This window comes from Pygocentrus nattereri, chromosome 2 (genome assembly GCF_015220715.1).
Source record: "Pygocentrus nattereri isolate fPygNat1 chromosome 2, fPygNat1.pri, whole genome shotgun sequence".
NCBI lineage: Eukaryota > Metazoa > Chordata > Actinopteri > Characiformes > Serrasalmidae > Pygocentrus > Pygocentrus nattereri.
This window is the reverse complement of record NC_051212.1, coordinates 8,644,852-8,668,517: the sequence shown is the minus strand read 5'-3', so window position 1 is coordinate 8,668,517 and position 23,666 is coordinate 8,644,852. Positions and strand designations below refer to the sequence as shown.

At 43.2% G+C, this 23,666-nt stretch overlaps 1 protein-coding gene across 1 annotated transcript; it reads right to left on the bottom strand.

Annotated features, from left to right (window-relative positions):
- Positions 1-3,481: 3,481 nt before the first annotated feature.
- LOC108415936 (macrophage mannose receptor 1-like) lies at positions 3,482-22,818 on the bottom strand. Its single transcript, XM_037534061.1, has 7 exons — positions 22,762-22,818; positions 13,458-13,496; positions 13,157-13,371; positions 12,631-12,681; positions 4,824-4,986; positions 4,239-4,598; positions 3,482-4,148 (listed from the first exon to the last, which is right to left on the bottom strand). The coding sequence occupies exons 2-7, from the start codon at positions 13,492-13,494 to the stop codon at positions 4,141-4,143; spliced, it is 834 nt and encodes a 277-aa protein (XP_037389958.1). The 5' UTR covers positions 13,495-13,496; positions 22,762-22,818; the 3' UTR covers positions 3,482-4,140.
- Between the last annotated feature and the right edge of the window lie 848 nt (positions 22,819-23,666).

The window sequence follows — 23,666 nt, the reverse complement described above, 5'->3', positions numbered from 1 at the left end:
TAAGCATATAGCAAAAGACTAAGAGCTGTTATCTCTGCAAAGGAAGCTGCACAAAGAAATAATGAGGTGCCAACAACTGTGGCGCACACAGATTTGAGAAAAATTCAACTCAAGATTCAACTCATTCTCTCTTGAGAGGTCACCCGGGTGCTAGTTTAGTCTCTTGTCTCCTCAAGGCTTGACTATTGCATCTTGCTCTTGGCTGGTCCTCCTATTAACACCCTGGCACCCAGGTGTTGGAACGAACTCCCTCTGGCCGTCCGAACAGCAGGGTCTCTCACGGTCTTCAAATGCAGACCTAAGACTCCTCTCTGTCACTGTATGTACCACTAATAAGTCACCCCATTCCAGTGTGTGTTGGGGTATCAACCTTCCCTCATGCTAGATGACTATCATCTTGGATGTACATGCAGTAGATGAAGTAGATGTAGATGGAGGAAGAGTTGAGAGGAGGTCTGGGGGGCACTCATCAGTTCAATAAATGTGTTGAGGAAGAACAAAGCCCAGGTGGACTGACATCATTAGAATCAAGAATCAAGCTTTATATGCCAGGTGTGCTGACACATACAAGCCATTTGGTTTTGGCTACAGGAGCTCACAGAGCATAGTATCTGACAAATATTTACATGTGTGAATAAAATACAGTTAATATGTAATAAAATAAAATAACATATAATGGACAGACCCCTGTGTATGGCTGTTGACCTAGGAACTTCAGGTTTGAGGAGGGTAGTAAAAAACTTTTGCACTGGTCCATTTAAAATTCATGATAGTGTAAAGGACCTTTCACACAAGCTCAATCTGCCTAGTCATTATCATGTTTCCCACTACTCTCATGTCTCTCTCCTTAAGCCTGTAGCTTTGGGGCAATTGAATGGAGGGTCCTAGGAAGGTTGTTGTCCCAGAGGATGCTCTGTCATTCCTCTGTCCAGAGTCACAGCGGCACTAGTTAAATTCCAACAGTAAGATACACCTAAACACACAACAGTAAGCCAAATTAAGAATAGCCATCTGTGTCAAAGGTAATGATCAAGACAGGACTTTGCCAGAGTAAATTGTAACCCAGACATAAATACTGCTCAGTGGATTAAATTTAAAATAATAATTAATTCCAAAATGCAAAATTAATATAAATATACCATATATTTTAACATAAAGGTCACTGTGAACTAAATAATAAAAATATTGAAATTCAGATAATCCTATTTAATTTAAAATCTTATCACTGTAAACTTAGACTTTGTAGACAGTTAATAATTAATTATTTGCAGTGATAAATTAATATGCTTATATCATTTTTTTACTTCTTTGAACTAAAGAGTACTAGCCAATCAGGTTCAAACCCCTCCTACCACACTCACGACTTGAGGTTTGGTACAAACTTTCTCTTCCCTTTTTCCTCTTTGTGCTCGCTCAGCACAGACGTGCAGCTGAGCTCTGTGTTCTAATTAAATTAGAACACTGTCAGAAGTTTTATCTGAGTGAGATACCACATCCAAGAAGCCCTGGAACTCCATTTTGACACTGAACGCGTTTACTGAGCTTTGGTAAGATGCGTTTTGTGAATTAAAGTGGTTATTACAAATAGTTCCGATTATATAACCGTAAAATGAGTTCAAAATGGTGTTTGGTGTGATATTCGCTTATTTCTCTTATTAAATGTAAGATGTTGGCATTACCGAGCAGTTCATAAATATATATATATATATATATATATATATATATATATATATATATATATATATATATATATATATATATATATATATATATATATATATATATATATATATATATATATATATGCAGAGCCCTGTACATTCAGAAAGCTATGCTATGCTTCTATGCTTCCCTTAAGTTCTTACCTTTGCTGAGCAGTTAAGGTTATATGCTCAGGGAAATATTGTTAATGTTCTCAATAAGTAATATTATTCCTAAAATCATATTATAAAATTGTACAGTTAAAAGTTATATACTTTGGAATGTTTTGTGTCAGATTATTAATTTTATTGATGGTTAATGTGGTTATTATTGTAATAATATGAAAATTTCATTATTGGGGCTATTTATTTTCTTGTGAATCGAAGTTATATGATTCATTTGAATCGTTACAAGATTTATTTGGGGTGTGTGTGTGTGTGTGTGTGTGTGTGTGTGTGTGTGTGTGTGTGTGTGTGTACGATGGAATTGTGCCATGGAGGAAAAAACATGCAACTTTATGCCTGTTTGGTGTACAGGTCAGGTTTTATTGGACCCCTTTGGAGCCTTGAGACACCCTAACAGTGTCAACCTAACAGTGTGGAATCCCTTTCCTTTGGCATCAGCAACTCAAACGGTCCTGATTCCTCCTGTCAGGTTTCTTGAACGCGTGGAACCTTGAGTGATCTAGCAGCCCTGATAGCAGGACACCCCATCCACTGGTGCCCTTTTTGAATTCTGATTTCTCCGATAAGGAGTGGCGAGCCAAATTCGGAAACAGGAAATAAAGCAATTGCATGCAGAAGAGAACACCTTGGAACTGAACTGAAACACACACATACTTACACATTTTTATTTTTTATTTTATTTGTCCATTCATTTGATTCATGTGCATTGTTTATTGATGTGCTGGTAATCTCCAGGTTTCATCCATCCATCCATCCATTTTCCAAGCCGCTTCTCCGTCAGGGTCGCAGGGGGTGCTGGAGCCTATCCCAGCGGTCTTCGGGCAAAAGGCAGGATACACCCTGGACAGGTCGCCAGTCCATCGCAGGGCAGACAGACAGACACAGAGTCACTCACACCCAGGGGCAATTTAGCATGTCTGCATGTTTTTGGACTGTGGGAGAACTGGAGAACCCAGAGGAAACCCACGCAGACACGGGGAGAACATGCAAACTCCACACAGAGAGGACCCCGGTCACCCGGCCAGGGGAATCGAACCCAAGCCCTCCTTGCTGTGAGGCGACAGCGCTACCCACCACGCCACCGTGCCGCCCTCCAGGTTTCATAAGACCTCAATTAAACTCAGTCAATTGTGCTATTTTTTTTAATATAACATGGTCTCAGTCACTGAATTTGTCCTTCAAAGCTCACCAGCTCTTTCACGAGCCTAGGTCTGGTCCAAACAGTACGCGGAACCACACTACCAGTGTCGAACCCGTTACAGTTGGGTCACAGTTCTTGTCTTACATGTTCTTGTATAAACAGTGGCTAATTTACAGTCAGGTCAGACACCAAATGCTCTTCTGCATGAATGCGCAAATATTCCCAGTCTCCAAAATCTTGTAGAAAGCTTCCCAGAAGAGTACAAGCTGTTAGAGCTGCACAGAAGGACCAACTCCATATTGATGCCCATGGGTTTAGAATGGATTGTCATAAAAGCTACTGCAGGTGTAATGTGTAGTTGTCCCAATACTTGTGTGTATACAGAATGTGTGTGAATATGTATATAATTTAGATTTATTTAGATTTTCATCTCAAAACACTGACTGAATAATAATGGCAGTTTACTTAAGCAGTTTTTTTAAAGTCAAAACAACATGCTGAGAATGGGCTTTCATACTAATGTCCTCAGGTGGAATTCTCTCAATACAGGCCAAGAATCTACACCAGTTTATTTATGTAAGTGAGCAAAGACGAAAAGAACAATAACCCACATTATACAATTCAAAAATAGAAATAAAACTAACAGCACATTACTTTAAACCTATAATGCATTATTTTAGCTTGCGCTAAGTAAAACAGGGGCTTAAAGGTTTGTGTTCTTTGAAAAGTATTACAGAAATTTATAAGAATGAAAATGTTTGAATTACACACAGAGGAAAAGTTTAGAAGAAGACATACAGATAAAAGAAAAGGCACTTCAACGACAAACAGCTCAAGTACAGTTTATAAACATTGTTAAAGTCAGAACATTTATCATTTACAAAGCTACAATATTAGATGAAAATAAGTTGTTATGAGTCTGACACTTTCTCTTCCTTCAATGGCACAAAAAGGAGCTGCCTCAGGAAAATATGAATATCAGTGTTCTTAACCTGAATTATCAAGTTTTGAAAGATAATGAAGGCATCAGCATCATGATGATGAAGAAATAACTGCCAAATATCATGATGATCCTGAACTGTGGAGATCCAGCTGAACAGCCTGCATCTTCTTCTAGATCTCTAAAAAGGAGCAAACAGCATTATTCAGTATTTCTTTCACCATCAATACTTAACTACTGACAGATATTCAATCCTCTGTATAATCCTCACCCTTAACAGTGCAGATGAAGTTGAGTCTCTGATCCTCTGGCAGACTGACCCACTGCCTACTCCCAGACTGCACCGCTCCTGTTCTTTCTCCTCCACTGCAGTCTTCCACCCCTGTCCCGTTCCCCGGAGCCCAGTTCTGGTAGCACATAGTCGATCCACTCACCCAGAACCAGAAGCTCTGAGCACAGGTGTGACGCAGACCCATCCACACATTAACAGTGGAGGCATAATAAACAGCTTTTTCCACCCAGTGCTGGATTTCCTCAGTGTGAACAGAAACCAGATCCACATGATTCTCTCTGCAGTAGCTCAGAGCTTCTCTCCATGTCTTCTTCTGATTAATCAGGATGAGTGGAATCTCTAATGAAGGGTGAGAACAATACTTGCCTGTATGACATATTATACAGACAGTTGTGTTTCTATCTGTTTGTGTTTGTGTGTTTGATTGAGTCTCTCTATGAATCCAGTATTCAGATCTGTATTAAAGTGCTGAGTCAGTGAAACTGCTCCAAACACAAACATTAAAACTAAATGTACTGGATGTGTAACAGATGGTTCTGCAGTTCATCATCTGATATGACTCACTGTTATAGCAGACGAATTGATTTGTGTAACTGCAGAGTCCATCATTCCACCTGTATATATTTGCACTTCGTAAGCCTCCACAGTTATCAGTGCCATCGTTGTTTGGCTCCCCAGAGTTCCATTTGCTGTATGAGAATTTACTCCCATCTGACCACGTCCAGCACTAAAGACAAATTAATACCTGGTCAGTAAATCTTTTCTGCGTTCGTTACTCAATATCATACCAAATCATTGATCTTACAGTCTTATGGAGATTTTATTGATTAGCTGTTGTATTGTGGGCGTTTGTGGGGTCTGTGTTATTGCAGGAGAGGGTTTGTAATTCAAATAAACAAACAAATTAATGAAAAAATACATTTTTGTTTTTCATATCATGAATTATTTTAATTATTTCAGGTCTCCAGTTTTTAAGTACCGAACACACAACACTGCAGAACATTGTTGTGTTTGGACGTGACTGAGCCTAGTTACAGTTGCTAAGCTATGACTGGCCAATCATTGTGTAGAGGAGGGTCTTTTTAGTGAAGGGTCCACTTTTGGTGTTTCAAATAATGCAGCACTAAACCTCTTTTACGGTATTCTGCCCTCGCTGTACTTGGATGTCCAGTTATGCAGATAGATAACAGTTCTTCAAAATAAGAGGCAAAGGTTTTCCACCATCGTAGTAGGGTTTATTTGACTCTCTAATGAAGGCACTGTAAAACTACAAACATAAGACAGAACATAGTACAACACGCATATAGTCACATAATATATATATTTCACGATCTAAACTAAAGCTCCACTGTCTTAAACTGCAGCTGGCATAGCCCCCATAAAAGATAAACAATAGGTAGTATGCATCCCGCTAGCTCGATGCTAACATATAATGGGTTTTCCCATAGACAAGCTAACGCGATTAGCATTGATGAGCGCGACTGCGTAATAACGTAAACAAGACTACAAACTACATTACATCACTCTACATGAACTTAGAATGCACTCATACTTACAGGCATATATTTCCCATGCTCTGTGTGAAAAATAACTGAGAACAACCACCTGCGGGACGCTACCAGTTCAGACTCTCTCAACTTGTTTTCTTATTCAATTGCAGAAACTTAGGTTAACCCGCCCACCTGCTCCCCTAGTGGGCTGGTGGCGCTACTGCACTCCAGCAGTGGCAGCACACTCCCCGCCTGGTATTTTACACCACTATACATTTTTTGCATGAAACAGTAAAATCAACTCTGAAATAGGACGCAAATACACTCTAGGAATGTCATGTTTGACTACTTTAACCTCCGCCTTACGCACTGTATTATCTCGACTAGGAAAGGTTTTAACCACAAGTCCAGTAGGCCACTCAGTTCTTTTCATTTGTGAGTCCTTCAGCAGCACCACATCTCCTACTTGCAGGTTGGGCTTCTCCATATTCCATTTTCCCTTTGTTTGAAGCGTCGTCAGATACTCCTGCCTCCACCTTTTCCAAAAGGCATCAGCAAGGGCTTGGACTCTCCTCCAGTGTTTGTTTGAAAGATCGTTAACATCAAAATCCCCAGAAGGTGCAGCCAATGTATCCTTTTTGTGTGTCAACAACATTGATGGGGTAAGAACTGCTGGCGCTTCTGGGTCAGAGGACACTGAGACCAATGGTCTTGAGTTCATAATGGCAGTGACTTCCGCCATCAGAGTGACTAGTATCTCATGTGTGAGATACGATGGATTCAGCTTGAGGAGAAGAGCATCCAAAATCCGTCGAGCAATGCCGATCATCCTCTCCCACACTCCGCCCATGTGGGAAGAGTGGGGAGGGTTGAATATCCATGTGCTCTTGTTGTCTTTAAGGTATGTCTTCAACTCAGGATCAGTTGTGTTGAGTTTGAGTTCTTTACAGGCTCCAATGAAATTTGTGCCCTGGTCTGATCGAATTGTTTTAATGGGCCCTCTAATGGCACTGAAACGTCTGAGTCCATTGATGAAGCTTGCAGTGGTCATCGTCTCTATGACCTCGATGTGCACCGCTCTAGTGCTCAGACAAGTGAATATGACGGCCCATCGTTTACTTTCAGCATGCCCTCCTCTTGTCCTTCGGGCAGTCACCATCCAAGGTCCGAAAACATCCAAACCAACATGAGTAAATGGTGGCTCTGGTGACACTCTGTCAGGTGGCAGGTCTGACATCTTCTGGACCTGCATTTTACCTCTCAGTCTTTTGCAAGTTACACATTTGTGTATCGCACTTGACACAAGTCGTTTCCCTCCAATTAGCCAAAGTCCTGCTAATCTAATAGCTCCTTCCGTGAAATGTCGTCCTTGGTGTGCAGACTGCTCATGATATTTTCTCACCAGCAATGTAGCAATGTGCAGCTTGGGAATAATCAGAGGGTGTCTATCCTCAAACGACATATCAGTTGCAGACATACGGCCACCGACTCTCAATAATCCATCTTTGTCCAGAAAGGGTGTCAGCTTCCGAAGTGGACTTTGTTTGGAGATTTGACCTCCCTTGGCAAGACACAGAAACTCCATTTTGTAAGCATCTTGTTGCGTGGTTCTAATGATTATTGTCACCGCCTGTGCCTCCTCATCTCCTGTGTTACCACCATGTGTTTTTGCAACACTTCTTACCTTCTTGATTAGTGTGGAGACTGCACGAGTCAAAGACTTCCAAGTGGAGAACCTATGAAACCTCTGAACTCCAAGTCCACCTTCTTTCACAACTGTGTTACAGGTTGTCACTTCGGGGCAAACTTCTAGATCCATATCTGGATCCAGCAGTTCGAAGACATCTGTCTGAGAACTGTGGCTTTCTTGGGGTTTTGATAGGAATGAAGGTCCAGTAAACCAGTTGGTGCTTTTGAGGGTTGTAGCAGTTGTTGGTCGAGTTCCATGATCCGCTGGGTTTTCTTCAGTGCAGATGTAATGCCACTGATCTGGATGTGAAGACTTTCTGATTCGGGTTATCCTGTTTGCCACATAGACATAAAACCTGCGTGAAGTGTTATGAATATAACCCAGGACTATTTTACTGTCAGTATAGTACATCACAGAATGAATGTCAATGTCCAGTTCGTCCTGAATAAAGTCTGCCAACTCGATCGCCAGGACCGCTGCGCAAAGTTCAAGTCGAGGAACAGTATGTGCCGGGCGTGGAGCAAGTTTTGCCTTTGCCATGATGAATCCCACATGGCACTGTCCTGTTGTAGAAACTGTCTTCAAGTAAGCCACAGCAGCTATGGCTATGACTGACGCATCTGAAAACACACACAACTCTCTGCGCTGTGTCTGCATCGATAAAGAAACTGGAACATAAGGTCTTGGAATCTGGAGCTGTGCTAGGTCTTTCATAGAGTCTTTCCAGAGAGTCCAATGTTCCTGCTTGGATGCTGGCAGTGGTGTGTCCCAGTCATACTGTTCCACAGATAGGTTCCTCACCAAGTTTCTTCCTCCCACTGTGACTGGTACCACAAAGCCTAAGGGGTCAAACAAACTGTTCACTGCAGACAAAATGCCTCTTTTTGTCAAAGGTTTCTCCTCCTTTGAAACACAGAACATGAAGTTGTCTGTCTCAAGGTTCCAAACTAAACCCAGACTCCTCTGAAGAGGTAGTGATTCCACTCCTAAATCAAGGTTTTTCAAATCTTTGGCCAGGTCTTCGGGTGAGAATGCCTGCATGACACTGCTACTGTTGGATGCGATTTTATGTAGCTTGATGTTCGATTTAGCTAGCATCTTTTGGGAAGTCTGCAAGACACTAATGGCTTCTATTTCACTAGGAAATGATGCAAGTCCGTCGTCCACATAAAAATTCCGTGTGATGAACTCTTTTGCACAAGCAGTGGAGTCGGCTGCTTCCAATGCAGCTCGCCTGAAGCAGTAAATAGCAACTGCTGGTGATGGACTGTTGCCAAACACGTGTACTGTCATTCGGAACTCTTTCACTGGCTTTTGCAGATCATTGTTTTCATACCACAGGAACCTCAGAAAGTTTCGATGCTTCTCGCAGACTTTAAAGCAGTAAAACATCTGCTGAACATCCGCAGTGACTGCTATTGGTTCTCTACGGAACCGAATGAGAACTCCAAGAAGAGCATTGTTCAGATCAGGTCCACTCAGAAGCACGTCATTGAGGGAAATTCCTTCGTGTCTGGCGCTTGAATCGAATACCACTCTTATTTGGTCAGGTTTCTGTGGGTGATATACTCCAAATATAGGTAGATACCAACTTTCCTCGCCTTCCTTTAATGGTGGTGCTGGCTCTGCTTGTTTCTCTTCCAGCATCCTTTGCATGAAATCAATGAACTGTTTTCTCATTTGCGTTTTTTTGTTTAGCATTCGGCGAAGAGATGAAAGACGCTTTAAAGCTTGAGGTCGGTTGTTGGGAAGACGGTTTCGTGGTGACCGAAAAGGTAATGGAGCAACCCAAGTGTTGAAACCATCTTTGTAGACTTGTTCTTCTAGCGTATTCAAGAAACATTCATCATCGACTGACATGGCGGGGGTGTCGTCTTGTCGTGTCCTATGAAACACCTGACTGCCAAGATCATTTATCTTTCTACCCAGGTGCTGTTCGGAGCTTTGAACACTCAGGTTTAGCATGTGACAACTAAGCTTTTCTTTGACTCGTACGTTGTTTGGACATGAACTCAAGAGTGAAGCTCGTCCACTTAGCAGAATGTTGGTCCTGTATACGCTAACATTGGCTGCCTTGTGCACCTGCCCTAGACACACTTCACCCACGATTACCCAACCAAGGTCGAGCCGTTGAGCATATGGCTCGTTATGGAGTCCGTTATGCTGTTCTCTTACCTTGTGCACACACAAAATGTGTCTGCCCAGGAGGAGAAGGATTTCCGCACCTGGATCAATTTCTGGAATTTTACCTTGGACTGGTTTCAGGTGTGGGTAATAGGAAGTAACTTCGGGTGACGGGATTTCAGTCCTATCATCAGGTATCATATCACACTCAATGAGATTGGGCAAGGGAAGCTGAGTCATACCATCAAGCGACTCTACTATGAAGTGGCTGGCTCGTCTCCCTGCTACTTCTCTGATGCCTGCACATGTTTTCAATGTGTATGGTTCTGGTTGTCCTTGAATGTTAAAGATGTCAAAAAAGTATGTTTTAGCCAAGGAGCGGTTGCTTTGTTCATCCAGAACAGCATACATGCTAACCGCTTTCTCTGGTTGTTTGGCAGGAAACACTTTAACCAAACATATCTTGGAGCATGATCTTGAGCCGATCAAACCTCCACATACTTCTGTGCATTTTGATGTCACATCAGCTGCAGCTGATTCTCTTTCCTCCCCGCCATGCTCATCCGTGGTCACTGGGCTCTCCGATCTACGGGGAAGGGGATCAGGGTGTAGTGCAGTGATATGCCTTCCACTACCACACTCTGTGCACTGTACTGCCTTCAAACAATCTTTGGCTATGTGATTAATAGAAGAGCAACACTTAAAACAAATTTGTTTGTTTTTCAAGAAAATCTTTCTTTCCTCCAAAGTCTTACTTCTGAAGAGACGGCATTTTCTCAGCGGGTGAGGCTTACTGTGTAGCGGACATTGTTTATCGGGGTCTATGTTGTTCTTGTCAGTGGGAGTGTTTGAGCTGGCTCCCCCAACACTTGAAATCTCTGTCTTCTTAACAGACAAAGGGGGTTGATAGTTCTGCCTTACCGTTCTCTCTGTTTTCGGATTGCTGGCACTGGCAGAGGTGACACAGGAAAAACTTGGGTCATTGCGAATTCTGGCTTCTTCATTCACTACACCAATAAAAAATGAAAATGGAGGATAGGGTACTGCATTATCTCTCTTGAACCTTGAGGCGGCTGTTACCCATTTCTCCTGAAGGTGATATGGAAGCTTTTCCAGAATTGGGTTGACTCCGTGTGCTGTGTCAAGATGTGAAAGACCAGGAAGATGGCCACTTGTTTTTGCAGCATGAAGTTCGAGTAGAAGATCCCCCAGTTCTCTTAAGCGTTGGTTGTCTCTATTCATCAGCTTAGGAAAATCCTCAACTTTCTTTAGAAGTGCATGCTCAATCACCTCTGGTGCTCCAAAACACTCCTCCAGTCTCTGCCACACCATCTGTAGGCCTGCTGTAGGATTGTTTATATATGCAGCTCTGACTCTCCTGGCCTGTGCAGCTGAGTGTGGGCCAAGCCATTTGGAAAGCAGGTCTAGCTCTTCTTGAGGTGATATACTCAGATCTTGAATTGCACTTAGAAAGGAAGTCTTCCACGCCCAGTAGTTCTCTGGTCGATCATCGAATTTCAGCAGACCAGAGCTGATCATCTCTTTCCGTATGAGATATTTTGTTAGATCTGAAGTGTCACCGGGACTGCCCCTTGTCGGTGTGGGTGTCACTAGCTTGGGCTGGGGATGGTGAAATCCATCATTCGTTGTCTGTCCTCCGTAACTCCAGTTGTACGATTCTTTCTTTGGACTCACGGCACAGTAGGATTGCAAAGGTGCAAACTCTTGACTGTTGTACACACTAGGCTGACAGGTACTCGATTCCTTGTATGCTTTTACTGTTGCCGCAATGGAGATATCTGGCTGTGTAACTGGAGGAAGTGGGATTCCAGGAGAATTTACCTCTGAAGTCTGCAGATTAACGCTGAGTTCTGACTGTTGTTGCACATACTCTTGTACTCGTTCTTTGGCGTTGATTTGTGGCATATTGTCCAGCTGGGGCTGTTGTGGGTGCTCGCTTTCCTGTGCGGACGCTTCCCATGCTTGAGCCTCAGCTAGCGCTGCTGCCGCTGCCTTCTGTGATTTCAGTATGTGCAGCTCTGCGTCCAAATCAGCTTTCTTCTTAAGCTGTTCAGCTTGTTGTTTCAGGATGTTGGCTTCCTGCTCTGCAAAGGAGAGCTGGACACGGGCAGCTTCTGCTTTTGCTCTTGCTCTGGCGGCAGCAGTAGATGATGATGTAAGCCGGCTGGAGCGTAAGGAACTAGATGCTTTTGACCTTGTTTCCAGCGTATCATCCATTCTTTCTTTTCCCAGAACTCACTATGCTTGATGAGAATGATGCCTTTTTACTATTCTGCCCTCGCTGTACTTGGATGTCCAGTTATGCAGATAGATAACAGTTCTTCAAAATAAGAGGCAAAGGTTTTCCACCATCGTAGTAGGGTTTATTTGACTCTCTAATGAAGGCACTGTAAAACTACAAACATAAGAAAGAACATAGTACAACACGCATATAGTCACATAATATATATATTTCACGATCTAAACTAAAGCTCCACTGTCTTAAACTGCAGCTGGCATAGCCCCCAAAAAAGATAAACAATAGGTAGTATGCATCCCGCTAGCTCGATGCTAACATATAATGGGTTTTCCCATAGACAAGCTAACGCGATTAGCATTGATGAGCGCGACTGCGTAATAACGTAAACAAGACTACAAACTACATTACATCACTCTACATGAACTTAGAATGCACTCATACTTACAGGCATATATTTCCCATGCTCTGTGTGAAAAATAACTGAGAACAACCACCTGCGGGACGCTACCAGTTCAGACTCTCTCAACTTGTTTTCTTATTCAATTGCAGAAACTTAGGTTAACCCGCCCACCTGCTCCCCTAGTGGGCTGGTGGCGCTACTGCACTCCAGCAGTGGCAGCACATACGGAGTAACAGGCAGGTTCAACAGCTGGATATTTATCAGCTGTGAAACAGACACTCATTCATCTCACTGTGTTAAACAGAAATACAATAAAATTAAACACGAATAACGAAAAGATCTAAAATGTATATATTTGCTGTATCTTTGGAGATGCTTCTCCTGGTCCAAGGCTCAGGACAGCATACCCGGTTGCCCCCACTGGTCATCGGCGGCCCTGCAGCAGCTCCTTGGAAACACTAGAAATGTTTTAGAGGAAAAGAAAACCTATGTAGGAAGAACATATAAACTCTCATGTTAGACTGGACAAATTTTAGACAAGTAAATAAAAGTCTAGGCTTCATCCAAAACAGCTCTTTATAACACAAATCACTAGATGTCACTGTCACTAATTTGGTGTACATGTATTTGAAGCTATTAATTAGCTATGTGTAATGGTATTTAAAACAATGTGGTTTAAAATGTATCATAGATATTTCAGTGTTATCTGTTTAATCAGTCTATAAATATCTAAATAATAATAAATAGATGTAGTTTTATTCAGGTAATAATGTATTAGATCTACATAAAGGAAACATACATCAAGTGATGCACGATCATCTGTTTGGCATTTTGTATTTTAGCAGTTAACAGTTATTAACTGAAATAAGTTTAGGAGAGATCAAAGCCTACGTCTCAAACAGGCTCATGAATTGTTCTCTCTTTCCTGCTTACAGTGTTGTTCACATTTTCTTTCTGTCTCAGTCCAATCCAGAAATAGCCTGTTTTCCTTTTGAGAACAGCTAACAGAGCGTTCATCTCCTCTTGACTCTCAATGGTGGCCAGGTCAGTGAAGTTCTCTCTGCAGTATTTCTGAGCGTCGGTCCAGTTCTTATCTTGATTCACCACATGAAACTGACGAGTCCCACAGAAGGAGAGCGTCCACAAAGCTGTAGAGATGAAAGCTCTCGTCAGCATGGCAGTACAGTAATGAAGCAGCAGAGAGTTTTACGGATGATCATGAAGCTACACTGACCTGAGAAAAGCAGGACCAGATACAAAGCTGAACTCATGACTGTGGAGAACAAGAGAGACATGATCCACACATTAAACACCTCAGCAGTCTTTACTACCAGCACATTAGATCATGCTGTTTAAGAGACGTTACATTTAGTTACAGTAACATGGTCCAGTTAAACACGCAAATCCGTGAAGCGCTCCAGATTTTTGAAACAGCCATTAGGGGTGTACTTTGTGTACTTCTGGCGCCGGTCCCAAGCCCGGATAAATGGTGAGGGGCAGGAGGGGCAGGAGGGGCATCCGGCGTAAAACTTGTGCCAAAACTATCATGCGGATCACAAATATGATTGCCATACCGGATCGGTCGAGGACCCGGTTAACAACGAACGCCTCCGATGGTGTTGACCAGTAGGGTGCCAGTGGAAATTGGACTACTGTAGGTCGAACACCTTCAAAGAGGAGAGGAGGAAGGCGGGTTAGAAGGCAGCGAGAGAGAAGGAAAGGCAGGAGTGTGGAAGTTAGAGTAAGGACTCTGAACATAGGGACAATGACTGGTAAAGGCAGAGAGCTTGCAGACATGATGGAGAGAAGGAAGGTAGATATTCTGTGTGTTCAAGAGACCAGATGGAAAAGAAGCAAGGCCAGGAACATTGGAGGTGGATTCAAACTGTTCTATCATGGTGTAGAGAGGAAGAGAAATGGAGTAGGGATAATCCTAAAGGAACAGCTTGTGAAAAGTGTTCTGGATGTAAAGAGAGTGTCAGACAGGATCATGAGCCTGACGTTGGAGGTTGATGGTGTGATTTTGAATGTGGTCAGTTCATATGCACCACAGGTGGGTTGTCAGTTAGAGGAGAAAGAGGAATTTTGGAGTAAGATGGATGAAGTGGTAGATGGTGTCCCTAGAGAGGAGAGATTGGTGATTGGTGCAGACTTCAATGGACATGTTGGTGAAGGGAATAGAGGGGATGAAGAGGTGCTGGGTATGTATGGTGTGAAAGACAGAACTGCGGAAGGTCAGATGGTTGTAGATTTTGCAAAGAGAATGGAAATGGCTGTGGTGAACATGTATTTTCAGAAGAGGGAAGAACACAGGGTGACATACAAGAGTGGAGGGAGGTGCACACAGGTGGATTATATTCTTAGCAGGAGATGCCACATAAAGGAGATTGGAGATTGTAAAGTGGTGCCGGGGGAAAGTGTAGCAAGGCAGCATAGGGTGGTTGTCTGTAGAATGAGATTAGAAACAAAGAAGAGGAAGAGAGTGAAGACAGAGCCAAAGATTAGATGGTGGAAGCTGAAGGAGGAGGATGATTGCAGGCAGTTCAGGGAAAATTTGTAACAGGCCCTTGGGGGCAGTGAGGAGCTACCTGAGGACTGGGAAACTACAGCTAAGGTGGTGAGAGAAACTGGCAAGAATGTGTTGGGTGTTTCGTCTGGTCAGAGGAAAGAAGACAAGGAAAGTTGGTGGTGGAATTAGGAAGTCCAGGAGAGTATTCAGAAGAAGAAGGCAGCTAAGAAAAAGTGGGATAACCAGAGAGATGAAAGGAAGTAGGCAGGCGTACTGTGAGGCTAGTCGCATAGCAAAAAGAATGGTGGCAAAGGCTCAGGCCTATGATGAGCTGTATGAGAGGCTGGACAGTAAAGGAGTAAAGGACTTGTATTGCTTGGCTAAACAGAGAGATAGAGCTGGAAAGGATGTACAGCAGGTTAGGCTGATAAAGGATAGAGAGGGAAATGTACTAGTGAGTGAACAGAAAGTGTTGAGTAGATGGAAGGAGTACTTTGAATAACTAATGAATGATGAAAACGAGAGAGGAGGACAACGGGGGGAGAGATAGTGGATCAGGAAGTGCAGAGAATTAGTAAGGTGGAAGTTAGGGCACCTTTAAAAAGGATGAAGAATGGAAAGGCAGTTGGTCCAGATGACATACCTGTGGAGGTATGGAGATGTTTAGGAGAGAAGGCCGTGGACTTTTTAACCAGGTTGTTTAACAAAATCCTGGAGAGTGAGAGGATGCCTGATGAGTGGAGAATCAGTGTATTGGTCCCCATTTTTAAGAACAAGGGTGATGTGCAGAGCTGCAGTAACTACAGAGGTAAAAAGTTGATGAGCCACACCATGAAGGTATGGGAAAGAGTTCTTGAAGCACGGCTAAGGCGAGAGTTCTAGATCAGTGAGCAGCAGTTTGGTTTCATGCCCAGAAAGAGTACCACAGATGCAATTTTTGTGTTGAGAGTGTTGGTAGAGAAGTACAGAAAAGGTCAGAAGGAGCTACATTGTGTCTTTGTGGATCTAGAGAAGGCATATGAGAGGGTGCCAAGACAGGAACTGTGGTACTGTATAAGGAAGTCAGGTGTAGCTGAAAAGTATGTTAGGGTGGTGCAGGACATGTATAAGGATAGTGAGACAGTGGTGAGGTGTGCAGTTGGAGTGACAAATGGTTTCAAGGTGAAGGTTGACAGATGAGGTCAGGCAGGAGGCTCCATGGACCATGATATTTGCAGATGACATTGTAATCTGTGGTGAGAGTAGAGAGCAGGTGGAAGAGAATCTGGAGAGGTGGAGGTTTGCACTGGAGAGGAGAGGAATGAAGGTCAGTAGAGATAAGACGGAATACATGTGTGTGAATGAGAGGGAGGCAGGTGGAAAGGTGAAAATGCAAAGAGTAGAGGTCGTAAAGGTGGATGACTTCAAATATCTTGGGTCAACCATCCAGAGCAATGGACAGTGTAGAAAAGAGGTGAAGAAGATGGTGCCGGCAGGATGGAGTGGGTGGAGACGGGTGTCAGGGCTGATGTGTGACAGAAGGATAGCAGCAAGAGTGAAAGGGAAGGTTTACAACACAGTAGTGCATCCTGCTATGATGTATAGTTTGGAGACTGTGGCTCTGTCTAAAAGACCGGAGGCTGAGCTGGAGGTGGCGGAGATGAAGATGCTGAGATTTTCGTTGGGAGTGACAAGGATAGACAAGATTAGAAATGAGCAGATCAGAGGGACAGTGAAGGTGGAGCAGTTTGGAGATAAAGCCAGAGAGGCCAGGTTGAGATGGTTTGGACATGTGTTGAGGAGGAATAGTGGATATATTGGTCAAAGAATGTTGGAGATGGAGCTGCCAGATAGAAGGAGAAGAGGTAGACCTCAAAGAAGGTTTATGGATGTAGTGAAGGTGGACAGGATGTAGATGGTTGGTGGGAAAGTAGAGGAGGCAATGGATAGGGCAAGATGGAGGCAGATGATCCGCTGTGGTGACCCCTAAAGGGAGCAGCCGAAAGAAGATGTGATTGTGTTCTTCTGTAGTAAATTATTATAGTAGTAGTTGATTATTATTATTAGCAGTAATACATTCTGGATTAAATTATTATCCTAATTTAAATTTTAATCAATTTGAATTCAGTTAGATTTTTAAATGAGATGTTTCCCTTCCTGGATCGGGGCCTTGTCATGGCGGAAGGGCTTGTGTGGCCTAGGGATCTTCAGAGCCAAGTCATCGGGAGCAATATGCTCCTGGTAGGGTCTCCCAGGGCGAACAGGTCTGGAGCGAAACCCAGAATAACACAATCCCAAAAACTCACCATGAAAAACGGGCATAGAAAACAGTGTACGTTGCCCAGGATAGGGACCTACCCCTGGAGCCAGGCCTCGGTGTCACCTGGCGTGCGCCTGGTGGCCAGGCAGCTCATGTAACCCAGCCGGGCTCAGCCCAAAGAAGCAACATGGGGGACCATGTGGGCCCACCACCCGCAAGGTCCAGCATGGGGGAGCGGTGCACTGCTGCACAGGCAGTGGGAGATTGCAGGGGGGTCCTTGGCAGCCTAAGCCCTTTCAGCAGAAACTTCTTCTTGCATGTGGAATATAACCTCACTGGAGGGAAGGAGCCGGAGCTTGTGTGGGAGGTGAGAGATAACAACTAGATATAGTTGGGCTCACCTCCACCCATAGTGTCAGCAAACGTCTTGATAAGGGTTGGTCCCTCTCTTACTCAGGGGTTGCAAAGGGTGAGAGGTGGGAGGAGTGGGGATACTCCCCAGCTGGCGGCAGTGCAGTTGGAGTTTGTCCCGGTGGACACAAGGGTCACCTCATTGTGAATTAAAATCGCAGAGAGGAAAACTCTGTCATATGTGCTTATGCACTAAACACAAGGTCAGAGTATTTGGCCTTCTTGGAGCGAGTGGGCCGCCTACAGACTCCATCGTCTTACTGGGGGACTTCAGTGCTCATGTTTGCAATGACTGGGAGACCTGGAGAGGCGTGACTGGGAAGAATGGCCTGCCCGATCTAAACCCAAATGGTGAATTGTTATTGGACTTCTGTGCCAGGCATGGATTGTCCATAACGAACACCAAGTTTGAACACAAGGATGTTCATAAGTGTACATGGTACCATTGCTCCTTGGGTCAGAGGTCAGTGATTGACTTTGTTGTCGTTTCATCTGACTTGGGACCATATATTCTGGACACTCGGGTAAAGAGAGGTGCTGAGCTGTCAACTGATCACCATCTGGTGGTGAGTTGGATCAGATGGCAAGGAAAACTGATGGTCAGACCCGGTAGGCCCAAACGAATAGTGATGGTGTGCTGGGGACGACTGTCAGAGGCCCCTGTTTGGAATGATTTCAACTCCCACCTCGGGGAGAGCTTTTCTCATGTCCCGGGGGAGGTAGGGGACATGGAGTCTGAATGGAATCTGTTCAAAACCTCCATTGTGGAAGCGTTCTCCCTCTTGTGGGAGGTCCTCCAGGAGTATGGTAGTCCTGGGAGTGTCTCTGTAGTCCCAGAGTGAGAGCTGTGTTCGTATACTCAGCATTAAGTCGGACCCTTTCAGGGTTAGCGTTGGGCTGCGGCAGAGGTGTACCCTGTCTCTACTACTGTTCATGTTATTCATGGACAGGGTGTCAAGCTGTAGCCAAGGTCAGGAGGGCATTATGTGTGGAGGCCGGAGGGTGGTGTCTCTGCTATTTGCAGATGATGTTGTTCTTTTGGCTGAATCACATGGATGCCTCCAGCGCTTACTGGAGCGGTGTGAAGCGGTTGGTATGCAGATCAGCACCTCCAAGTCTGAGTCCATGGTCTTAGCCCGGATGGCATGCCCACTCCAGGTAAGGGGAAAGGACTTGCCCCAGGTGGAGGAGTTTAAGTGTCTCGGGGTCTTGTTCACGAGTGATGGGAAGAGGGATCATGAGATCGGCCGCAGGCTGGGACAGGTGGCAGCAGTAATGTGGTAACTGTAGTGGTGAAGAGGGAGCTGAGCCATAAGGCAAAGGTCTCTGTTTACCGGTCGATCTACATCGCACCCGTCACCTATGGTCATGAGCTGTGGGTAATGACCGAAATACAAGCGGTGGAAATGAGCTTTCTTCATCGGGTGGCGGGCTACACTCTATTTGATAGAGCCACTACTCCTCCACATTGAGAGGAGCCAGCTGAGGTGGTTCAGGAATCTGATTCAGGTGTCCCCTAGACGTCACCTGGTGGGGGTGTACCAGGCATGGCCTACCAGGATAAGACCCTGGGGTCATCCTAGGACCCACTGGAGGGATTACATCTCCAAGTTGGCCTGGGAGCGGCTTGGGATCCCTGGGAATGAGCTAGAGGAAGTTGCAGGGGACAGGGTCATCTGGGATTCTCTGCTCTCCCAGCTGCTAGTGCAACCCTATCTGTATTAAGCGGTTAATGACGATGATGATGATCCTATTCTACTTTACTTTTTAAATGACTCTGTATTTTCTCATTTGTAAAATAACAATGTATGGAATGTGCTAAATAAATAAACTTGCCTTGCTCTGTCTAGCTATGGTGGCTGACAAGACACTATTCATAGAAAAATTCAAACACGCTGCCAACGACACAATAAACACAGAAAACACTTTCATCAGAATGACTACACCTGAATTACATTTCACAAACACACTGCAAACAGAGGAAACATTTTCAATGCTGCAGAAGTGCTGCAAAGGCAGTCACAACACAGTGGAAATATTTCTGGAAGACTCAAAGTTGATGGGATATCTGTGATGGAAAATCACAGAAAGAAGTAGAGACGACCACAAACACTCAGACACTCACTCTCTGAGTTTCCTCCAGAAACACCTCTACTATATTGTGACAAAAGTTCCATGTGTTTTCTGCACTTGCAGCAAGTTTATGAAATGTATCATTGGGCAGGGCTCATGATGTCAGACACCCTACCTATACTGCAAAATCAGTAGTGTGAATCAGTGTTAATTTTCCAATGAAGATGATTCCGTGTTGATGGGGATTGATTTGGGTGTAAACTGCTCTGGGGGCTGACTGAGTTAATGCCACATCTGGTACTACTGCATGCTTTTTTATGAGCTCACATGAAGGCTTCCACTGTCTGGAATATGCTACTTAAAAAGCCAAGAACCAAATATATTTACTTCTATAAAACAGTCAGTTCCGGCCACACAAGCTGATTGGTTGAGAAGTGTTCTAACCTCACTGTTATTTTGTCATAACTTTATAGGTTTTTCACAAACACTGTACCACTCTGCTGAGACGCCGTTGCTAAGCTACGACTTTGACAGCCGTAGGAGATGCTTAAGCTATTTGAACGTTTTTACTTCTTACTTTGGGCACAAACAGAAAATGGACACTTTTAAGATTACATTTGACCGACAGCTGATTTGGTAAGACTCTGAACATGAGACGACACTAAATTCCCAAAGTCATCAAGTGGGGTGTGATGTAGTTTGATGTGTTACTGAAGTTGGTGGATAGTAACTAATTTAGTTTTGCTAGCTAGCTACCTAGGCTGAAAACACAGCCTCTCCTCGCTAGAATTTGCAATTAAAAAAAAATAGAAATTGCAAACCCCACTCCACTCTGGGAAAACCCACCTGCTTTCAGTCTCTTTAACATAAACATATGAGGGGTTCTACATATGGGCAAATGCTAGAGTCTGCTAGAGTGTCACAGACATAAATATACATACATATAATGTCTGATCCACTCAGCGCAACACACACTAACACACCACCACCACATCAGTGTTACTGCAGTGCTGAGAACCTGCTCTGTGAGGGTCCATGGGGGTCCTGACCACTGAACAACATTGTAAAAGGGGGTAACAAAGTATCAGAGAAACAGATGGACTATAGTCTCTAACTGTAGAACTACAAAGTGCAGCTATGCAGTAAGTGGAGCTGATAAAATGGACAATGAGTATAGAAACAAGGACATAAATTTCCGCCTGATTGTTGTATATTTTCTTCCTTTATTTTCTTTGTAACTGTGCATATGTAAGTTTTGCCCAATCCCCACAGTGCTTGGAAATTTTTTCCCCGAATAAAGAGTTAAATGATGGTTTGTTTTAATGATTTCTTATACTTGTTAACTTTTATGACTTGTGGGCTGAAACGTATGTAAATACAGAGATGAAGGAGATTTATAGCATGATTAGTGTTCATACTGGCTTTCTGTATCCTTGCAAGAGGTCTAGAAGCATTTTCACATTTGGTGAAAACATTCATATTTGGTGAAAACATTTGTGGTGGAAATGCAGTGCATACATTAATATGGAGATGTGGAGATATGGAGAGTTTTTAGAGTGTTTACCACGTCAAACAACATCGTGAGTGTCAATAATTAACACTCCTAGTGAAAGGGAATGACACAATTTAGCGGTAAAAGTCTTCGTTTACATGTCATAAAACAACACTGTGTTAGGAATTTAACACTATTAGTGAGTTGAAATGTTCACACTATCCAAAGTGTAATTTTAAGTTCATACCGATGAGAACTATATAAACACTATATAAACACCATAAACACTTGGATGGTGTTCATCTTAACACTAAGTGAGTAAAACTGATGCTGAGGATTTTGCAGTGTAGTACCAGGAGGAAAATGCTGTGATAATTGCAATTAATAGCAGACAACAGTGCTGTGAGATGGGGACTTTAAAAAGTATTTATTTTTAGCTCTGCCTTTTAATGCTAATGCATCAATAGCAGTAAGTTAAGTGATACTTTTTTAATCCCACAAACAGGGAAATTCCACCTCCGCATTTACCCCATCCATGAAGTGAAACACCACATACACACTAGTGAATGCACACATGCCAGGGGGCAGTGAGCACACTTGCCTGGAGCAGTGGGCAGCCCAATCCACGGCGCCTGGGGAGTAATTGGGGGTTAGGTGTCTTGCTCAAGGACACCTCAGTCATGGACTGTCAGCAATGGGGATCGAACAGACAACCTTCCGATCACAGGGCCAGTTCCCTAAACTCCAGCCCACGACTGCCCCCATATATATGGTTTATGCAGATTTCAAAGCCAGCAGGTGGAACTGATGTACATTAGCAACACTACCATCAGCAAAATATGACACAGCACAGTTCCAGCCGTACCACTCTGAGAACACCTGATTGTCAGCAATCCCCCTTCTTGCCACTAGAGGTCTGCCTCTCCTTTTCCTAACTCTGCCTGCAATCTCCCTTCTGGTCACCAAAGGTCTACCTCTCCTTACTTTTAACACTGTCACCATGACAACCCTAATGACTGCCGCCTCATCCTCATTTCCACCCTAATCTGCTCTGCTATACAAACTTCCCAGTTGCACTCACACTTTGCGAAGTATTATCAGTTCCTCAGTGTCTGCCTTACCAAGCCTTGTTAACTCACCTGTCTTTGTTGGTATTTTTGACTCTTGCCTGCTCTTTGGACTGTTTTTAGCTCTTGCCTTTTCGGATACTTCATGGTTCATCTGACTGCTTTTTGTTTTTTTGACCTCTTTTTCTGTCCTCAACTTTGACCCTTGGATTTCCCTGTTTTAATAAACCACTTAAAACTTGTACATGGATCCTCCTCAAGTTCCCAAGAATCTAATGTTACTCTGATCTCGTTTTAAAACACTCAAAGAATTTTTACACTCAAAGAAATCTCCAGGCCAGCAGTGGGATTAATGACGATTTGCCTCATTAAATTTGTAAATTAAATACAGATCGTAAGTTAAAACCAACAGCTCTGGTTCACAATAAACAACTGTACAAGCACAGAGAGGAAAGGTGTCCAGTAGGAATTTGAAGAAATAAAATTAAAGTTAATGTGAAGCACAAACAAAAAAAAATCTCAGAACAATTAGACTGAGAAATATTTTCTTTTTAAAAAAAAAAAATCTGCTTTGACTACAGCTTGATCTACTTTTAATATATTAAAATAAAGTAACAAAAAAATAAGAGAATATTAATAAAAAAGGATATTTATATTCATAACCTGAAAATGAAGAACAAATCTCCTCACTTTGACTGAGTTAAATCTCTCAATAACAGAGTCTAGAGTCTTAAAGGTGTTTCTTACCTGCTACTGCTGGTAAAGACGCTCTGACAGTGTCTGTGTTTGTGTCTCCTGGTGTTTGTGTGACTGAAGTGGAAACTAAAGTCGCTATAACTCTCTCTTTGTCTCATGCTGCTCCAACTTTTTTATTAGATGATGATTTACATGAAAACTCACTGGAATTATGCAAATGAGTGTTTGTAAAGTATCATTCTGAATCCACTGACGCCGTCTGACTGTCTTTATGGGGAGTCCAGTAAAGCGACCATTGCAGCCCAGCCCAGATAGGCAACTCAAAGTGCCTCTCACAGTAAGCGATGTGCTCAAAGCACTTACACAGTGAGTCAAGAAGACCATAGTTATTTGGGGAAGAGGTAAACCTGAGTGTCATTTGCATGGCTGTAGAAAGAGCTGTGGTCAGATGTGTCCTATTATTTTAGAATTTGGCCAAAAGTAAAAATGTATAAATTAAATAAGCGCAGCCCAAGAATAGAACCCTGGGGCTCACCATAGTTCAGTGGCACACTATCAGAAACATTATTTAAGCAGTTCCTTCCTCTCATGACTGATGAACTGAATGTGTTTACTCTCTGAAGTATTTCTACTGATATTGAGTGAAACACATTCTTTAAAAAGTTGGTTGGTAATGTGTTAAAACTGCAAGTGGACGATTTCAGATGACTCACTGTATCATTTAAAATGTCATTATGAATATGACAAAACTGGACTCTGATCTCTTCACAAAGATAGTTGGGGGCCCATCTTAAATCAGTAATACTAAATGGTCTCATGACAAGTGATAACCAACAATGTAACCAAGAATAAAATAGTCATTAACACTTTTTGTCCATGCAGAGCAGTGATATGGAGATTTCGGCAATGTGTAAGCACTAGGCCTGTTTCTCCAGGACTGTAACTCATCCCACTCT

What these genes read in the sequence shown, in the direction of transcription:
- LOC108415936 (XM_037534061.1), bottom strand. Translation starts at nt 13,494, where the DNA reads ATGAGTTCAGCTTTGTATCTGGTCCTGCTTTTCTCAG. An exon ending in TCTGGTCCTGCTTTTCTCAG is followed by an intron (nt 13,372 to 13,457) that starts GTCAGTGTAGCT and finishes TCATCTCTACAG; the next exon opens with CTTTGTGGACGCTCTCCTTC. An exon ending in TGACCAGTGGGGGCAACCGG is followed by an intron (nt 4,987 to 12,630) that starts GTATGCTGTCCT and finishes ATTTGTCTTTAG; the next exon opens with TGCTGGACGTGGTCAGATGG.